Genomic DNA, 19,756 nt, shown 5'->3' on the forward strand with positions numbered 1-19,756 from the left:
CCTGCACACTGCTCCCCTGTTGTCTCCAGGAAGTGTCAGGCGGGGGGAGGTGGAAGGAACACATCCCTTGGCCCTGCCCTGGGAGTCTGTCCTCCCAACCTCGCCCAGGGATTCTAGAACCTTCCCCCAGGTGGCAGGGACTGGCAGTCTATTCAGCTTGGAGCAAAGGTGGGACAAGCTCCACTCCGGGCTTCCAGCCCTCATCCCGGGGTCCCTGCCCATGGAGAGGGCCGCTGGGTCGTGACAGAGGGAAGGGAGGGGCGGGGCTTCTGCCATCTTTGGGGTTGCTGCCTGCCAGGCCTGGGGTGGTCAGAACTTCAGGGGCTGTTCACTCAGAAACCAGGGAACCCAAGAGGCTGGGACTAGACCAGGGACTGGCTCAGGGGCTGCCCAGGGAGTGCCTGATGGGGGAAGCTGTGAGTTCTGTGCAAATCTCGTCTCCCCAAAAGCTGTTGAGCGTCCAAGGGAAGTTGGGGGGCCAGAGGAGTTGGATACAGAATACACACAGGTACCACCTTGCTCCCCGGAAACCCCACTGCGTGGCTATGAGCCCATCACGGGTCCCCAGTCCCGCATCCCGAACCCCAAGGCCTGGAAGCCCTCGTGGTCACAGTCGGGGTTTCACATCCCCATCAGAGATGACCTTGGCTGCAGCCCAGCACCTAATGTCCACACTGGCCGGACAGGTCACTCCCCAGCCACCTCACAGCCCCTGGGGCTGCTTGGCTGCCCAGTGAGCTCACTGCTGGCTTCAGAGTCCCTCCATGGCTGAGCCCTGTGGAGGGGCCCCAGCACACCTCACGTGCACACACACGTTTCCACACAGGAGGCACCTGGGCAGAGCCCCAGTGGGCACAGCTCTGGAGACATCAGCCTGCGGGGCCAGCGTGGTGTTTAGCCACATGCATGTGTCTCCAAGTCTTGGCTTTCCCTGCTGCAGGGTGGGTGTGGTGTGGTGTAGCCGTGTCCTCCTTGGGGGTCAGCACGCAGAAGGGCTCCAGCAGGGAAGGAGGCCGGGCAGCGGGCATGAGGGCTCAGTGGCAGGACTCCTACCTTCCATCTTTTGTCCCTCTGGACTTGGCAGTGGCCCAGGCAGCTGGGAGCAGGTGCCAGGTCGGGATGGGGGGAACCCTGCCAGAGTTAGGGGATGGCAGAGCATACTCAGGAACTGCCCCAGGGCCATGCTCAGCCTGGACCCCCAGGAGTGCGGGCCCCCAAAGCCCCTGGGGACACTGCACACAGTGAGGGTGCCAGCGCCCCCCCACCAGGATCCCCTGAGGCTGCCTACCTCCCCCGGCAGCTCGCAGGGAGACCCTAGCGGAGCACCCACCTGCTGTCCTGCTGGACACTCCCAGACAGCATGGGGAGGCTGGGGACCTGGGGCCTCTGCACCCAGCAACTAACCCACGGGCTGCCAGAGTCCGAGCAGCCCCTCGGCGAAGCTGCAGAGGCCTGTCAAGTCTCATTCCCCATCACACTGTGCCCGGGGAACAGGGCAGACCACTAGGGAAGGGGGGGAACTGGGAGAGGGGCCCCGCCCAACCCAGCAGGTGCCTGGCTGCCTGGCTCTGGTACCTGGCAGGGCTTGGCAGGGCTGTTTGATGTGGGGGTTCTTCTGCTGTCCCCAGAGGCACTGGGAAGCCACAAGTGGTGCCAGGCCCAGGCTACACACCTGCTGCAGCTGGGGCTGCCTAGAGGCCACCTGCTCACTTCCCAGTGGGAAAAGCCACAGCTTCCTGGCATGGGGAGGGCCGTAGGCAGCCAGGGTCAGGGAGGCCATGGCACCCTCTCTGGGTCTCTGTCAGTCCCCAGCTGGATAAACATAGGACGCTGTGTTCAGCCAGTTTCGGAGAAATACCCAGTAACCTCGTAACGGTAGCCCCACGTGCTGCCAGGGAACGCACTGGAGCGGCAGTTGGCATTCGTGGTTTACCTGAAGTTCGCCATGCACAGGGTGCTGCCTGCTACTACATCAGGTGCCGGACCTGCCAGGCACAGAGGGGCTGGGGCTGCCTCCAGTGCCCTGGGGTGCCTGTCCAGCCCCTGAGGGCTTCAGAGCACCCAGCACTGCCTATGAGTGGGACCCGGCCCTATCTACCCCACCAGGCCTTCCCAAGTGTGTGCCAGTGTGTGCCAGTGTGTTCTTGGCCCCGCTCCCGACTCTGTATGTCCAGCTCCACCTGGATGTCCCACCGAGCTCTCTGCTGCTGCCCCTGGGACCTCTCCTGAGCTCCCCAAGCCCCACATGGACCCCTCGCTCTGGGCTCCTGGGGGCAGTCCTTGTAACTAGCAGGATCCCCCTGCTGCACCACCTCTCCCTGCAGGGTGCTGTAGAAGCAGGGAGCCGCTCACCCCACTCCACCTGGGCCTCAGCAGAGCAGCCAGTGTCAGGCTTCTCCCTGGGATGAGTTTGGGGTTCTCTGGTTCTGAGCACCAAGGACTATGGCAGGTGACGGGGACACAGCCAGCTCAGAGCTGGAAAGAAACCCTGCCAGCTGAAGGGGACTCGTGCAGGTGTGTGCACACGTGTGCTCGTGCCTGCACGTGTAGAGCTGTGTGTGCAGGTGTGGACATGCTTGTACGTGTGAAGGAGCAGGCATCGAGTCGTGGGTACTGCCTGTGCATACATCCGCACACACGCACCTTGTGCTTATGCTACCGTTTCCGAGGGCTGGGGGTGCAGGACCCCACGTGTGTGCCCCCGTCTCCGAGGTCTGAGGACACACGTGCCCCCGTCTCCGAGGTCTGGGGGTGCAGGGCCCCGCAGGCCCAGGGGCTGCCATCCCAGCAGGCAGAAGCCGTTGTGTCCATGACCTTGCCAGGCCTCAGCTCTGGGCCCAGCGGCCAGCTTCTCCAACAGCCTCAGACTTTGACGCTGCACAGGGACCAGGGCTCCCAGCTCTCAGTTCTGGCTGAGTGACTGGGCCTCAGGTGGGCAGCAGTGCCCTCTGCTGGGTGCACATGGCTGCCTCTGGTCAGCACAGGGGTGCTGTGAAAGGAGGGATGTTGCAGGACACCTGGGCCGCACCAGCCGGTCAGCTGCGCTGCCTCAGACAGGTCACGCCTGACCCAGGGCAGGTGGCATCCTCTCTGCTTGCAGCCACACATGGCCCTTGGAGCCACCTCCCACAGGCCGGGGGGTAGAGGGGAAGCCAATCCCAACTGTGATCTCACAGGTAGGACACCTGAGACAGCACGGGTGACCAGTCCCTGTAGGATGCAGCGTCCTAGGAGAGCAATCAGAGTTAGGCGTAGAGAGAAGCTGTGGCCACCAGCTGGCTCCAGCGCCGGCATGTCCAGTCTACCTCAGCCGCATGACGGAACCCAGGCCAAGCCAGGACACGCAGGCAGGGAGGCCACAGGACCAGGACCCTCCTGGGACATGGAGGTGGCCACACCCCCGGTTCTGGGCAGCACGCCCTGGACGCTGACTCAGTCACAGGACGCGAAAGCCCTCGCCTGCCCCGGGAGACGGCTGTGCACACCCCTGGGGGGCCCGTCACGCTTGCCCTCCCCCAGTCGCTGGGACAGTGACAAACGTCTGTGTGAGCCCAGCTCTCTAATGGGAGACGGGGGAGGGGCCTGGGGAACTGTGGGAAGAGACGAAGCTGTCACTCTGTCGTGTAGTTCAGCCCCGAAAGGCTGAGGGCCTGGGGCCATCTCTGTTTTACCCTGGGCTGTGCTTCGCAGCCAGAAAGGGTGGGCGTTTTCTGAGTCGTTCAGTCACCCCTCAGGTGAACCCGACCCAGCCCCGTGTTAGATTACCTCTGAGCTCCCCCGCGGAAGCGCAGTGATGCCTCACGTAGTGGGGGACACAGATGGACTTCCAGGCTGCCGCCTCGGCCCCGCCAGCCCTGGCTGTCGCAGGCATTTGAGAGTGAACAGCACCTGGGAGGTCTCCTTCTCCCTCCTTGCCCCCTCTGACATTCTCAAGCACGTGAGGCTGTTCCTTGACCTTCTAGAAAGGCAACCAGCAGAACGCTTCGTGTGTCCCCAAGGCTGCTTGCCGTAACCTTGGCTCTTGACCAGTCCACTCTTACTGGGACCAGACCACGTCCCTCCGGCCCCCAGCTCGGCAGCCATGGGCCCATCTCCCCTTCCAAGTCTTCCACAAAATGTCCCCTCGTGTGCAGTCTCCGTGGAAAGCCCAGCCCAGCAGCTGATCCAGGGGCGCCCGTTCTGGCCCCTGAAGGGCAAAGTTGGCTGAATTCAGCTTGTAGTCAGAAGGGTACAAGCTGAGCCAGCCAATATGTCTGCCATTCCTGTCAGATGCTAGTCATCTTCAACCAGGGAAGGGTAGGGCAAACTTGATCTTCAGGAGCAAGTGTGGGTGTGGGCGGCGTCCCCCGGGACTTGGTGGTCCCGCCCTCTTCGCCACAGCCTCCCCGTGAAAGCCACCTCTCTGCTCTTAGTGAATCGTAGCGGAGTTTGTGCTGCTGACAGGGGCCATTCTCAGACCGAAGCCTCCTTCACACCTTGTGTGGGACCCTTCTTAGACGTGTCACAACCGTGACCCACACGGCGCTGTGCGGGTGGGAGAGGGAGCAGCACACAACTGAACAGGAAGACAGACGCGGAGACCAGACCAGATTGATGGCAGCCACCGGAGGGCGCTCTCCGCAGGCTGAAGGCAGAACAACCCCAGCTTGACTCAGAGAAGGTCCTGTCAGCACGACCTGGAGATGGCTGTCCCCTGGGGTCCACCCACCACACTCAACCCTGCCCCCTGGGGTCCACCCACCACACTCAACCCTGCCCCCGGGTGTCCACCCACCACACTCAACCCTGCCCCCGGGTGTCCACCCACCACACTCAACCCTGACCCCTGCTGTCCACCCACCACACTCAACCCTGCCCCCTGGGGTCCACCCACCACACTCAACCCTGCCCCCTGGGGTCCACCCACCACACTCAACCCTGCCCCCGGGTGTCCACCCACCACACTCAACCCTGCCCCCTGGGGTCCACCCACCACACTCAACCCTGCCCCCTGGGTGTCCACCCACCACACTCAACCCTGCCCTCGGGTGCCCAGGAATCTCACCCCTACTTTCACTTCCTGCCTGCTGATTCCAGTGTCTGTACTTCACCCGTTGATTTCTGTTCAGCACTCTGGCTGGGGACTCTGTGAGGGCTTGGTTAGGACTGGGTGGGGACTGGCTGGGGAGTGGGTGAGAGGGACTCAGGCCGACACCCTCCTCCTTGGACGTCCCTCCGGTTGTGCCTGGCCAGGGCCGATCCCCGGGGCCTCGGGGCTCTCATGTTCTCAGAGCATTTCATCCAAGCCAGTGAGGACGATTTCAGCACAAAGCGCCCAGCGCCAGAGGGCCGGACAGGGCCACCCCCAAGAGTGAGCACTGGTCTGTGGGGGCTGCACCAGCACAGAAGCCAGGCCTGAGCACAGGGTCACAGCACAGCGTCACCCGAGGCAGGCGGCGCTCCTGGGGAGCAAGCAGGCCTCTTGGCCTTGTTTAGCAGGAGCAAGCCCAGGACATGCTCGCCGACAGAGGTCGAGTGGATCTCATGGGACGGAGGCACAGGCCCCAGAGGACGTTACACAGAGGGCCTTTCAGCAGCACGACCCGCTGCGGGGTGTCTGCGGAGCACGGCGTGGAGGTGGCGGGTCCGTCTCAGAGCCCTCACTGCCTCCTGTTCCCTTCTCATTCGTTCAGACATTCGGTGCTGCGGACTGGGAGGTCTTCCACATTGGGGAGCGACTGTTCCTTGCCGTCGCCAACAGTCAAAGCTATGACGTGGAGACGCAGGTGCAGAACGACGCCTACGTCATCAACTCGGTCATCTACGAGCTGAATGTCACCGCACAGACCTTTGTCAAGTTTCAGGACATCCCCACCTGCAGGTACCAGGACTGCGGGGGGCAGAGCACCTCTGAGGCGGCCTGTTGGGGCTCAGGCTCGCCACCCTGCCATGCAGAGCCTTGCCCAGGAAGGTGGGACCATTTCTGGGCCCTGACACATAACCAAGCCAGACACAGGAGCTTGGCACTTGCCACACACGTGACTTCCATCCTGGGAAGTGAGGTCAGGGAGGGCCATACGCATGGGCAGTATGAAAGCTACAGCCCCAGCCGGTCCGCGTCACATGCGGCAAGGGTGTGAGGACCGGGGCTTCCTGACTATTGCAGAGCCACCCCTGTAGCCACCATGGACGGCAGCACTAAGTGCCCCACGTCGCAGGACCGCACCCTTGCCCGCAGCACCAGCACTGAGGACTGGTGCATGGAGGCAGTGAAAGACCAGTGAGGACTGAGCAGGTCTGAACCACGTGGTGCCAGTTCTCAAGAGGCCCTGGAGGCCGAGGCCACTGCCGGGTCCCGGTTCTGAGACCAGGCAGTAGGTAAACCTAGGGGTGTGTCTCTAAGATGAGCGGCTGTGAGAGCAGGGAAGCCACATAGCCCAACCAGAGCATCTTCAAGCTGAGCAATGCAGAAAGTGCAAGGAGAGGCACCAGGCCACCCGCACCAATGCCCCCGAGAAGGAGAGACCTGGGGACTTGGAGACTTACCAGTGGGTCATGCTGTCATTTTAAAAAAATGAAAGAGTAGGGCGGGCACTGTGCCTGGTGGATAAAGCCACTCCCTGTGACACAGGCTCCCTGTGATTGGGCGCCAGTTCAAGGCCCAGCTGCTCCACCTCCAGTCCAGCTCCCTGCTAATAGTCTGGGAGGGCAGCAGAGGACGTCCCAATGCTTGGGCCCCTGCACCCACCTGGGAGACCCAGATGGAGCTCCTGGCTCCTGGTTGCAGCCTGGCCTAACGCTGGCTGTTGCGGCCATCTGGGGAGTAAAGTAGCAGAGAGTAGATCTCTCTCTCTCTCTGTAACACCTTCAAAATAAATAAATAAATCCTAAAAGAGAGAAAGAGAAAGAAATAGTAAAGGCGGTACCCGGCATGGAGGCACCAGTGCCCCAAGGGACAGCTGGCCCATGGGTTCCGCGGGCTTGGTGGCCATCATGGCCAGGCCAGAAGGTGCTGTTCTGTCAACACACGTCACTGAGTGTCAACTCCTGCCAGAAGTTGAGTTTTAGGATGAAACATACTTGGGCATTGCAGAAGCACTGAGAATGTCCGAGCTCGAGGCTTCGTGCCAGTGCCGGCCCTGCCCCTGAGCCCACCCTGTCTCCACAGCGCCCTGGACTGGGAGTTCTTCTCGGTGGGAGAAGATTATTTCCTGGTGGTCGCTAACTCCTTTGATGGGAGCACCTTCCTGGTGGACAGTGTCGTGTACAGGTGAGGAGCTGCCAGAGCCCGCAGGCCCCTCAGCCCCGGCCCTCCCTGGGGACCCCCCCTCAGCCCCCGACCCTCCCTGGGGACCCCCCCTCAGCCCCGGCCCTCCCTGGGGACCCCCCCTCAGCCCCCGACCCTCCCTGGGGACCCCCCCTCAGCCCCCGACCCTCCCTGGGGACCCCCTCAGCCCCCGACCCTCCCTGGGGACCCCCTCAGCCCCGGCCCTCCCTGGGGACCCCCTCAGCCCCGGCCCTCCCTGGGGACCCCCCCTCAGCCCCGGCCCTCCCTGGGGACCCCCCTCAGCCCCGGCCCTCCCTGGGGACCCCCTCAGCCCCCGACCCTCCCTGGGGACCCCCTCAGCCCTGGCCCTCCCTGGGGACCCCCTCAGCCCCGGCCCTCCCTGGGGACCCCCCCTCAGCCCCGGCCCTCCCTGGGGACCCCCCTCAGCCCCGGCCCTCCCTGGGGACCCCCTCAGCCCCGGCCCTCCCTGGGGACCCCCTCAGCCCTGGCCCTCCCTGGGGACCCCCCTTCCTGGCGCCCATGGCCTTGGCTGGACAATGGATCACATAGCGTGGCCATACCTCCAAAACATTGAAATCTCTGCCCAGGAAGGACCTGCAGATAGTTCATGGAAATGTATATTATAAAAAAAATTTTTTAAAAAAACCTCTTGCGGGAATTTCAGAAAATTTTGCACCAAAATACACTTAGGTTTTAATTCTACTTTCCATGAGCTTTTGCAGGCCCCTCTGGGCTTTCAAGCACTCTAAGCACGACGCATGGAGTCTAAGTTTTGGTTTCCAGCTCCTCTCCACAACAGTCCAGTCTGTGTCTAGCCGCCGAGCCCAATTAGCTCATTAATTCAACAGTTTACCCTCAGAAGGGTCCTTGGGAGCGGACGCCGCTCACTTCGTGTGCATGTTGTGTGCGTGTGGCCTGTTGCGTTTCCTGACACAGCTGCCAGCCCCGGGGACAGCCTGGACGAGCTGCAGGAGTGGCCAGGTGGTAGAGTGAGAGCTCTGGGCCGTGGCTGCCCGGGCACTGCCCTTGCCCCGCGGGCAGCCTGTGTCCCCAGTGTGCTTCGCTCGGTGCCTGTTGGCACACGACACAGCTCCTGCCTGCTGATGTTGTAATGACTTTTAATGAGAGATTTCCTGTGTGCTTGGGGCTGGCGCCAGCAGATAATCAGACATAATTATTTAAGATGACCTGGATTCCGACGGCTTATGTTTAAGATTTCTGCATCTAGAGCAGGAAATGAAATCACCCTGGATTTTCTTTGGGGGACTTACCCTTCACTCCCACGTGCTGGGAGCTGAACTTCATAAATACAGGTGTGTGCCACAGTGGTGTGAACAGGGCCGGTCCCCGGCCTGGCTGGCACGCAGGCTGTGCTGTGCCGTGCGCCCCGGGCCTGGTGCTGCCACACTGCTGTCTCCCTGGGAATTCTCCTACCCCCTGCTCCCCACCCGGCCGCACTAGCCTATTCCCCTGGCTTCCACGATGGCTTTAGTCACCCACGTTCTACAAAAAAGAAAAAAATCCATTTTCTTGAGCCTTTTGCCAAATATGCTGCTAAACTTTTTGGCATGACAGTGGTTTTTAAATCCACGGAGAAGAGGAAAACTTGATTTTTGAAGAGACATGAAAGAAGGCCTGTTGGCACGTCAGCAGAGCAGGACAGACTGTTCCAGAAATCAACAGACACTCCTCGTGGGAGCCAAGGGCAGTGCCCAGGGAGCCCGGGGCACGCAGGGCGCCACTCCTGCAGCTGGTGCAAGCTGTCCCCGATGGGATCAGCCGGCTTCCGCAGCAGCAGCCTCGCACACCGTGAGGCAGAGGTGCAGGACACGTGGGGTGTGGGAGCGCCTCACACACTTGGGGTGCCTGGGAGGGGCGGGGTCACGGAGCTGACTTGCCTGTCCCCCACCCCGCAGGTGGCAGGGCTACGAGGGCTTCGTGGCCGCCCACAGCCTGCCCACCTTCGGCTGCCGGGACTGGGAGGCCTTCAGCACGCCCGCGGGCTCCTACCTCATCTACTCCAGCGCCAAGGAGCCCCTGTCCAGGGTGCTGCGACTCAGGACCCGCTGAGCCCGCTGGCCGCCAAGTCCTGTAGGAGTGCCGCCCTCACGGAAACTTTCCTGCCAAGTTTTACCTCGGAAGGCACGGGCCGCGGACGCCCGCCTCCGCCTATTTATTACGTCTTGTCCACTCGGGGATGTATTTATGTCGCTTTCACAGAAGCCACGCGGCCACTGCGTGTTTCTTGGGGGGACCCAACCCGCAACACCCTCCCGGCCGCCCTCAGTTCACTCCTCTCCCGCCCTGGTCTCCTCCCCGTGCCAGCCCCGCCAGCCCCGTCAGGAGGGCAGCAGGAGGCAGGGGCCAGCTTGGCCAGCCTGCCCCCTTCCCCAGGCAGCAGAGGGAACCCCGTGAGACAGCCGTGGGAGACCCCGGGGAGGCCTCAGGGAGGCCGGGCCGCCCCCCGAGAAACCCCAGGGCAGCTGTGCCCTCCTGTGCCCCTGCCTGGATTTCCCGAGAACTGGGTGCAAGCAGACGCCTCACTAACAAGACTGGGTGAACCTTGCAGGTTCAGTCAACATGGCGCTCACATGTAGACTGCCTATCCCTGCCTCGGGCACTCCAAGCAATTTCTTCCACTGCCCTGAGACAACCTCCTCACGCCTCACACTGTCCTCACTCCTCACACTGTCCTCACGCCTCACACTGTCCTCACGCCTCACACTGTCCTCACTCCTCACACTGTCCTCACACCTCACACTGTCCTCACTCCTCACACTGTCCTCACACCTCACACTGTCCTCACACCTCACACTGTCCTCACTCCTCACACTGTCCTCACACCTCACACTGTCCTCACTCCTCACACTGTCCTCACACCTCACACTGTCCTCACTCCTCACACTGTCCTCACTCCTCACACTGTCCTCACACCTCACACTGTCCTCACACCTCACACTGTCCTCACACCTCACACTGTCCTCACTCCTCACACTGTCCTCACTCCTCACACTCCCTCACTCCTCACACTGTCCTCACTCCTCACACTGTCCTCACTCCTCACACTCCCTCACTCCTCACACTGTCCTCACTCCTCACACTGTCCTCACACTCCCTCACACTGTCCTCACGCCTCACACTGTCCTCACTCCTCACACTGTCCTCACACCTCACACTGTCCTCACACCTCACACTGTCCTCACTCCTCACACTGTCCTCACTCCTCACACTGTCCTCACACTCCCTCACACTGTCCTCACTCCTCACACTGTCCTCACACCTCACACTGTCCTCACTCCTCACACTGTCCTCACACCTCACACTGTCCTCACTCCTCACACTGTCCTCACACTCCCTCACACTGTCCTCACTCCTCACACTGTCCTCACACCTCACACTGTCCTCACTCCTCACACTGTCCTCACACCTCACACTGTCCTCACTCCTCACACTGTCCTCACGCCTCACACTGTCCTCACGCCTCACACTGTCCTCACTCCTCACACTGTCCTCACACCTCACACTGTCCTCACACCTCACACTGTCCTCACTCCTCACACTGTCCTCACGCCTCACACTGTCCTCACGCCTCACACTGTCCTCACTCCTCACACTCCCTCACTCCTCACACTGTCCTCACTCCTCACACTGTCCTCACACTCCCTCACACTGTCCTCACGCCTCACACTGTCCTCACACCTCACACTGTCCTCACTCCTCACACTGTCCTCACACCTCACACTGTCCTCACACCTCACACTGTCCTCACGCCTCACACTGTCCTCACTCCTCACACTGTCCTCACACCTCACACTGTCCTCACACCTCACACTGTCCTCACTCCTCACACTGTCCTCACGCCTCACACTGTCCTCACGCCTCACACTGTCCTCACTCCTCACACTGTCCTCACACCTCACACTGTCCTCACTCCACACTCTGCTCCTATGTCATCCTGCATCTTTGCCCATGTTAGATATACCTGAGGCTCTTGCCCAGCCTTTCTGCCTCTGTCCCCAAGGCCCAGCCTGAGCCTGTGTCCCTCAGTTCCTCATCCCCCTGGCCCTGGGCAGCCAGGGGCGCCTGTCTGGGAAGGCCACAGCCCTGGGAGCACTGGCCCCAGAGGAACGGGCAGGGGATGTCAAATAAACACATGGGATCCAGCCGAACATGAAAGGTAATTGAAGAATGCTGCCTTTAGTAAAATGTTTCTGAAATGGCGCATGGACACACTCCGAGACCAAAGTTCTAAGACTTGCTCTGTGACGCTGGCATTTACTCTGCTGCCACCCGGCACGGAAGGCCACACTCTCAGAGCCTCCCTGAGGCTTCTTTGCGCGGCAGTAAGAACAGAGCATGAGGGGAAGCTGTTCGCGACCCAGCGGGCCTGAGAACCAGGCTGGGACACAGCCAGTAATTCCAGGCACAGACTGCAGGCGGAACCCCTAGAAGTGCCAGCTCCCCAAATAAGGAGGGGGAGACGACCAGCCTTCACATACAAGGCTTGATCCATGCGCCAATTACCCAGCATTGCCCAAGGCGCTCTACAGCCGTGACCGTGGCGTCCACCCCAGGGTCCCAGGGCCTGCAGCCATCAGCCACACTGCTGACCGCATTCCCCAGGGTCTGTGACCTCCAGCCTGCTCTCATGGGGGCGTCCCCCCATACACCCTGCCTGTTGGCACTGCTGGCTTGGAGAGCCCTGTTGTGGACAAGGCCCCAAAAGGCAAAGATGCCCATGAGGGAGCCAACTCAGCCTGGGCCCAGTCCTGCCCATCCCCAACCTCTGAGTCTCAGGATGGGACAGGATGGGGCAGAATGAATTGGGCGCTCTCGGAGTCCTCTCTGCTGAGTGCCTGCAGGGGCATTGTGGAGGGGGCACCAGGAGACAGGAGAGGGTCCCTCTGTCCTGGCCTCATCCTGTACAGCCTGGGCAGAGCAGGCCGGCTTCCTGTCACAGTCCTGCCCCCTCAGAACAAGGCCAATCCCTCCATCCCGGACACCACAGCCAGTTAGACCTGCCCATGACGCGTGGCCACCATCCAAGCCGAGCCCACTGAGGGATTCAAGGCTGTCACATGGGGCCCACAGCGAGTTCGGGGTGAGCCCATTGGCCCCAGAGAGCCCTCCTACGCCCAGCCCGGCCTGGTACACACCCCTGGGCAGCAGGCCAGAGACCACCCAGCTCAGCCGGCCGCACGTTGGCCACCTCTAGCGTTATTTTCTCATCTCCCTAGGGCCCGTGATCTTGACTCCTTACATTTCAACCTGGTGAGGCATGCCAGCTGTGGCGTGCTAGCTATACCAGTTCACACGACCCTCTCCCTGGCCAGGTGAGGGGTACTGCTGCCCCCCATGATGTCAAGCCCCGTCCAAGCCCTGACCCCATCCCTGAGGTCGTGTCCTGTATCCACCTCCTTAAGGGCCTGGTATCTGGGTCGACCTGCTGGTGGCTCATGGTGGCCACTGCACACAGACACGGGGTCTGCACTGGGAGGGACCCACACAGCACACAGAGACCCCAGTGGCCCATCAGGCCTGCACTCCCTGCTCCACCCATCACAGCCTTGCTCAGGCCTGGCCCTTTATCGTCTCTATGCCGCCCCCTGGTGACGGGGTATGTGAACCACTTACTGGGACGATAATCAATGTTCTGACTGACAGGACTCCCAGACCCACAGGCCCTGCGGCCCAGGGACTCACCAGACTGTGGGTACAGTCGGGAGGTGACAGGGTCACACAGCATCTGATCCAGGGGTCAACCAGCGGCTACAACACAGCCCACAGGCTTGGGGCCTACAGGGACCTGAGCCTGGCTGGCCAGGGGTCGACCTCTGCCTACTGCACCCTGAACCCCGGCAGCTGGAGCCCACGCCACCCCGGGCCGCACTCTGGCCACCCTGGCTGCTGCCCAGGACTAGAGCCACCTGGGGCTCCCATGCTGGGCAGCAGCCCGGAGGCCCACACTGAATCCTGAGCCGCCGGCAGGGCCCCCACTGACCGGCCAACAGCCTGGTGTGTACCTGGGGGCGGCAGAACAGTGAGCAACCAGGCACGTAGACGTCTGGGCAGCCTCATGCAAGGAGAAAGTTCTGGCACATGGCCACTGCCCAGGCCCCCACAAAATGTCACCCCCTCCTGCCACGGGGTTGATCTGGTTCTCACAGCTCTGACGTCACATCCTGCCCACCTCCAGCCCCATCCGGCCTGGCGCTCGCACCTGGGGACGTGGCTCCGGGCAAAGCCGCCTCCACACACACCTCTGCCGTCAGCGGGCACTTCCACACAGCACCTCTTCAGGTGCTCTGCCGTCAGCAGGCTGCACAGAGGCCCCGCCGCCGCTCCTCTCTCCTGAGCTCCTGGGCACTGAGGACTCAGCCCTGCTGACAACCACCTGGACCCCAAAGCCACGCATGACTGCCTCTGGGGGCTGCCTTCAGCCTGCAGGGCCTGCCAGTGGGCACTGTTGCCATGGTGACAGATGCAGTCCCAGCAAAAGGCCTTGAGAGGAATCCTCACCCATGTTGCATGCTGCGGGGCCAGAACGCGTGACCTGGCCTGCCCGCCAAGCCCCTGCGTCCTCGAAGCTGCTCCCCGCCTCCACCACTGTGCTGGGGACTGCTGCTTTGTTTTGACAACGCCGAGGCCAGGTCCCGGGTGACGCTGTCCAGGCCTGGCTGTCAGACGCAGCTTCCAGTCCAGCGTCACCCTAGACAGGCCCCTCTACACATTCCCAACCAAGGACAGCGGCTTCTTGTCTGAAAATGGAAAAGTGACTGCCAGCACCGGGGCAGGACAGTGAGCCGGACAGGGCCATAGCTGCCCACTGCACCCAGCTGGGCGGTGGCTGCAGGAGTGGGGTGCAGGTGGCCGCCCGCCTCTCAGGGAAGGAGCTGAGGGCTGCTGCTGCTCTGGTGGGGGCCCCTGCACAACGTCGACCAACGGGGACAGGCTGTCCAGGATGGCCGCTGGCCAGGTCGGGGCCCGGGGTAGAGGCCCCTGACTGGGAGGCAGTTCCTGCAGCTCCAGCCAGGCAGTCCTGAAGGCAGGATCTGCCTGCCCACACACCACACTGCCCAGGCACGAACCCCACCTCACCCCTAGCAGCCCGTACCCTGTACCTGCCAACCCCTGCCAGTCCCAGCCGGCTTCCTGTCCCTGCACCAGGACGGCCCTGCCAGCAACCATGCTGAATTGGCCCATCCCTTGCAGCTGGACACCAAGGGAACCCCAAAGCCATGAGCGTGGGGAAGGGCGCTGGGCCAGGCTCCTCTCCTGGGTGAAGGTCAGAGTTAGGGTCAAGGCTCGGGTTGCCTCTACGCCAGAAGAGCACCCGGGGTGGCCCCGAGAGGCTGAGCCCCCTGTCCTGGAGACCCCTCCCCACGAGTCGCCCCTCCCTGAGGCCCAGCTGGGTCAGCCACTGTGGCCATCCTGTGGGGCCAGCTCCTCTACCCGCCAGACCCCTGCTCCCTCCCCTGACCCTGGGCCGCAGCAGTTGAAGGGGTGAGTGCGGGAGGGTTCGGCAGGGGGAGGATGCTGAGGAGCTGTGAGGATCCCAGTGTTGGGGTCCCAGTGAAGGGCAGCGCACACAGGGTCCAGTGAGGCCACAAGGAAGGCCAGGGCAGGTCCCAGGCCAGCCCAGGGCAGGGGAGACCAGGGAACAGCACAGGAGCCCAGCCAGTCCCCCTGGGTCCCCGCGGATGTGGAACCCCGGGCCCTGCCCAGCTGCCCCGGAGACATCCCACCTAGTGGACGACACAAACACTCCTACAGAAAGACGGTCAGAAATCAGTGTCATGGGAGTGGAGTGACTGGGCTAGGAAAACCCAGCGCTGAGGGGGCTCCCGAACCTGCTGACGCCGGCGGCAGGGGTAGGGCAGGCGCGGCCCCCCACGGCCCTCTCCAGGAAGGGTGCTGGAGACACCAGCAAGAGCAAGGCACCGGGTGGCCCGGTCCACGGCTGGGGGAGGGCAGGATGGCGACAGGGCTGTGCTGCACTGGGCCTGGCCCCCGCCGTGGACCAAGGCTTTGGCACAAGGGTGACTGCACGAACATTCAGACCACTGGTGAGGGGTCAGAGGTCAGCAGAAGGCACAGGACCCCTCCGTGACCTTTCCTGCTCTGGCCAGGGCAGGCACGCAGTGGCTGGAAGGGTCACAGCCAGGGCCCAGGGTAGGCGGGTCCAGCGGAGACCCAGTGGATGTCCAACCCATGTGGCAGGAGCTAGCCCATGGCAGGGATGCGGACATTGCCACAGCTGCCCCACAGCGAGTCCCGGCCGTGTGGCCACAGGCAAGCCATGCCTCTTCCTTCCTCCACCACCGGCCTGGGCAGGGTCTCTGGCCAGCGCACTCCCGGCCAGCACTAGGGCCCCGGGCCGCCGGGCTCCCTGGGCCTGGGCAGGGTCTCTGGCCAGCACGTTCCCTGCCGGGGCTAGGGCCCCGGGCCGCCGGGCTCCCTGGGGCTGGGTGCGCTGGGCAGCGACTTGAGGTACTCCAGGTGCCGCCTGGTGTCCTCCTGGTTGTGTCGCACGTAGTATACGATGTAGGTGATGACCATGGCGAACCAGCCAAACATGGTCACCAGCATGGCCACGTCGGTGGTCTTGTGGTGGACACCGCAGAAGCTGACCCCAGCGTCCAGCGCCTGGATGAGCGGCTTGCCCACGAACTCCTCCTGCACTGAGGTGTGGCAGGCGATGTCGTGCACCGAGTCGGGGTCCAGCTTCAGCTCCCACAGGGCCTGCTGCAGGGCACACTCGCAGTGCAGAGGGTTGTGCGACAGCCGGATCCTGGCACTGAGCTTGCCCAGGGCGTCCTTGGGGACCCTGCGGATGCGGTTGTGCGACAGGTCCAGCAGCCGCAGGCCTCCGGCGAGGCCCGAGAAGGCAGCTGGCCCGATGGTCTCGATGGCGTTCTGCGACAGGTCCAGCTCCCGCAGCTGCTGCAGGTGCTGGAAGGCCCCGTTGGGGACATGCGAGATCCTGTTGGCATCCAGCTTGAGCAGCACGGCCTCGGCCGGGATGTCCCGAGGGATCTCCTGCAGCCCCCGAGCGCTACAGTGCACGGCCAGGGCGCCCGCATGCTCCGGGCACTGGCAGCTCTGCGGGCAGCCGGCACTCAGGGGCACACAGAACAGCAGCAACAGGCAGGGGCCAGGGGCCGTGGCCAGCAGGGATGCAGGGCCCCGCCTGCCCCGGGGGCCCATTCCGCCTGGCCCCAGGTGGGGGTCTGCTCCCTCCTGTGGAGCCGGGGCCATAGGGACCTTGGGTTCTGCAAGAGAAGGGAGCGAGACGGAGGGCCTGTGAGCCAGGTCTGCCAGAAGCGGACACTGGCAGGGGTGGGGGACGCCTCCGAAGCAGACACAGCCCCGCCCTGTAACTTCTCTGGGGCCCTCTCCCCCTGGCCAGCTGGGAGACCCGCGCCCAGCAGGTGCCCTGGCCCTGGGCAGGGTGGCAGGAAACTGCTGCAGCTCGCCCATCACCCAGGCCCAGGCCCAACCCTGGGGCTGTGGGAGGAAGGGCCAGGCACCACAGGCCCAAACAGGAGGCCCTGCAGGTAGTCCCCATTCACGCCCGCGATCAGGATCAGCTGCTCAGCCCGCTCCCTCACCTACACAGTGCCGCCCGATCAACACAGCACCGGGAGAAGCTCAAAGGAGCCCCGGGCGGGCGCGGCGCGGCGGGGTGTGGACGAGGGAGCGCGCGGGGACCGGGTTGGGGACCGGGTTGGGGACCGGGTTGGGGACCGGGGTGGAGACCAGGGTGGGGAGCGGGGTGAAGAGCGGGGTGGGGACCAGGGTCGGGGACCAGGGTGGAGGCCGGGGTGGAGGCCGGGGTGGGGACCGGGGTGGAGGCCGGGGTGGAGGCCGGGGTGGAGGCCGGGGTGGAGGACCGGGGTGGAGGCCGGGGTGGGGACCGGGGTGGAGGCCGGGGTGGGGACCGGGGTGGAGGACCGAGGTCGGGGGTAGCTCGGCCGGGACCCCGGTGGGTGCGGCGGGGCAGGGCTTTACCTGCGGGCCGGACGCCGCTCCACGCGCCGCTCCCCTGTTCGCGCCGGCCCCGGCGCCACACCCCGGCCTGGGTGCCCGTGCCTCGGCGCCCGCGCCCGCCTGCTCGCTCCGGAGGCCGCGGCTGGGCTGCGCCGCCCGGGCGGGGCCCGAGAGGGGCGGGGCGATGAGGGCGGGGCCCGAGAGGAGGGGGCGGGGCGAGGCGAGGGGAGGGGCGAGGAGAGGAGAGGGGCGGGGCCCGAGAGGGGCGGGGCGAGGAGAAGAGAGGGGGTGAGAGGCGGGGCGAGGAGGGGAGGGCGGGGCGAGGGCGGGGCGAGGGGCGGGGCGGGCGAGGAGAGGAGAGGGGAGGGGCGAGGAGAGGGGCGGGGCGGGCGAGGGGAGGGGAGGGGCGAGGAGAGGGGCGGGGCGGGCGAGGAGAGGGCGGGGCGAGGAGAGGGGCGGGGCGGGCGAGGAGAGGGGAGGGGCGAGGAGATGGGCGGGGCCAGGGCGAGGAGAGGGGCGGGGCCAGGGCGAGGAGGGGGCGGGGTGCAGGGGAACCGAGCCTGAAGTGGTGCCAGGCAGCGCCAGGGTTGGATTTTTGAACGGTATGGAGGACGTTTGCCGGTTCCCAGCAGGGGCTGTGGGCGGGGCTGGCGGGAGCTGGGCGTGGTCTGGGTGGGGCTCTCCGCGGCACCGCCCCCAGGGTCCAGCTCCAGCCCTGGACTCTGGGCCTGCAGCGCGGGAGCCCGTGGAGACCCGGGGTAGGCGCGAACCCCCGAAGCTTGTAGGCGGGTCTTGCGCAGCCGCTCGAGCCTTGCTCGGGCACGGCGCGCGTCTGGCCCCCGAGAGCCCTGAGCGTCCGAGCTGTGCGGGGCAGTGGTTCCCGCTCCGTGTCCCGGTGACCTCCCGGTGGACGTCCAGCTCGGGGCGGGGCGTGGACATGTTTCCGTGGTTTTAGCTTTCCGACGTTGAGCCAGCGTTGGGTCCCAGGCATAAAGCCCAAGGACTCGTGACAATTTGTTGCGTTAATACACGGTTGGTTTATTTAACAAGCGTTCAACTGCGGAGGATGTTTATTTCCGAGAAGCAGAGGCGGAACTCCTATCCGCTGGCTCGTTCCCCGAATGGCTGCTGTGGACTTGGGGGCCGCAGCCGGGAAGCTGCCCCACCGACAGTCCCAGGAGACCTTGGGCTGGACGCCCCACATGCTGGACTAGGCTATCACACGTACTGGTCTGCATGAAAGCCAGGGAGGGGCAGGCTGGGCAGGGCTGGACTGCACACCCACCAGCGAGAACAGGGACCGGGGACGGGCCAGGCCAGGCTTCAGCACTGGACGCAAAAGGCCAAGCTGGGTGATGGTTTACGTCAGGCTGGGTCAGAGCGACCACCCGTACGCACAGCACCTGTGGCTGAGATCAGGCCGGCTCAGGGAACTACAGGGACACCCTGGCCGGTGAGCATGAAGCTGGAATTGGAATAGTGAGCTGGGCTGAACTCGGCTGTATACCTCAGCATGGGAGTCGACTGCGTCTGAGGTGTGCCAGACTGAGCCACTGACGCTTGTGAGAGCCAGGGTGGATGTAGGACGGGCAGGGGTGCATGTCAGCACCATTTAACCACGCAAGAGCTGGGTCTGGGGTGGACCAGGGAGGGCTGGACTGTAGCACCCAATAGTACGAGGCAGAAGAGGTGTGGGCTGGTCAGGCAAGGCCCGCTGTTCCTGCCAGAACAGGAGATGGGCCAAGTTTTAAGCCAGGCAAGGACCCAGTGGTGCACACTGGGAGGAGACCTGATGGAGGAGCTTGGGGAACTCCTGTCAGGACGCAGTCCCTGCAGGTGAGCACAAGAACCAAGGCTGGAGCAGCCCAGGCCAGGCCAGGGGCTCAGGCCTGGGGGTGTACCAGGCCGGGGCAGCTCATAGCACCCACTATCAGATGGGAAGCCAGGATGGGGTGCAGGACAGACCTCAACAGGATGGGGTGCAGGTCGGGCCTCAGTACCAGCCAGTTCACTTCAGGGCGAGGACTGGGGACTGTCTAGGCTGGGCTGTTCCAGCACCTACCAGCATGAGCTAGGACTGGGGGCTAGCTGGACCAATCCAGCCTGCAGCGTCCACCAGCAAATGCTGAGGTGAGGCGAGCCATGTCAGACTGGGTCACAGTGTATGTCAGTACACGTAGGACCTAGGGCAGGGGGAGAGGTAGGTGAGTGTGCAGCTACGGGGATTACCCTGCTGGGCCACTGCTCCTGCTGGTGAGTGTGAGAGCTGGGCCTAGTGGCAGACCAGGTCAGGCAGGGCCACACTTGTTAGCATGCACATGAGCTGGGCTAGGGAGAGAGCCAGGGTGAGCTAAACAACCATATCCACTGGTACATGCATGAACCAGAGAAAGTGCGGGCTGGCCAGGCTTTGTCACAGCATCAGCTAGGACTGGGGGCAAGTCCTGTCAGGCTAGACCACAGAACCACCTGGAAATACAAGATCCAGGGCTGGGAGCA

At 63.8% G+C, this 19,756-nt stretch overlaps 2 protein-coding genes across 2 annotated transcripts in view; one reads left to right on the plus strand and one right to left on the minus strand.

Moving 5' to 3' along the window:
• TSPEAR (thrombospondin type laminin G domain and EAR repeats) overlaps positions 1-9,337 on the plus strand; it is a 57,483-nt gene extending 48,146 nt beyond the window's left edge. Inside the window, exons 10-12 of the mRNA XM_058661232.1 lie at positions 5,673-5,860; positions 7,148-7,249; positions 9,184-9,337. Coding sequence (XP_058517215.1) covers positions 5,673-5,860; positions 7,148-7,249; positions 9,184-9,337 — 444 coding nt within the window. The remainder of the gene's footprint in view (positions 1-5,672; positions 5,861-7,147; positions 7,250-9,183) is intronic.
• A 6,363-nt stretch (positions 9,338-15,700) lies between these two features.
• Positions 15,701-17,350, minus strand: LRRC3 (leucine rich repeat containing 3). The gene is made up of 2 exons (XM_058661214.1): positions 17,279-17,350; positions 15,701-16,539 (listed from the first exon to the last, which is right to left on the minus strand). The coding sequence occupies exon 2, from the start codon at positions 16,523-16,525 to the stop codon at positions 15,701-15,703; it is 825 nt and encodes a 274-aa protein (XP_058517197.1). The 5' UTR covers positions 16,526-16,539; positions 17,279-17,350.
• Positions 17,351-19,756: the final 2,406 nt, after the last annotated feature.

The sequence above is a fragment of the Ochotona princeps genome, chromosome 3 (genome assembly GCF_030435755.1).
Source record: "Ochotona princeps isolate mOchPri1 chromosome 3, mOchPri1.hap1, whole genome shotgun sequence".
In the NCBI taxonomy this organism is placed as follows: Eukaryota; Metazoa; Chordata; class Mammalia; order Lagomorpha; family Ochotonidae; genus Ochotona; species Ochotona princeps.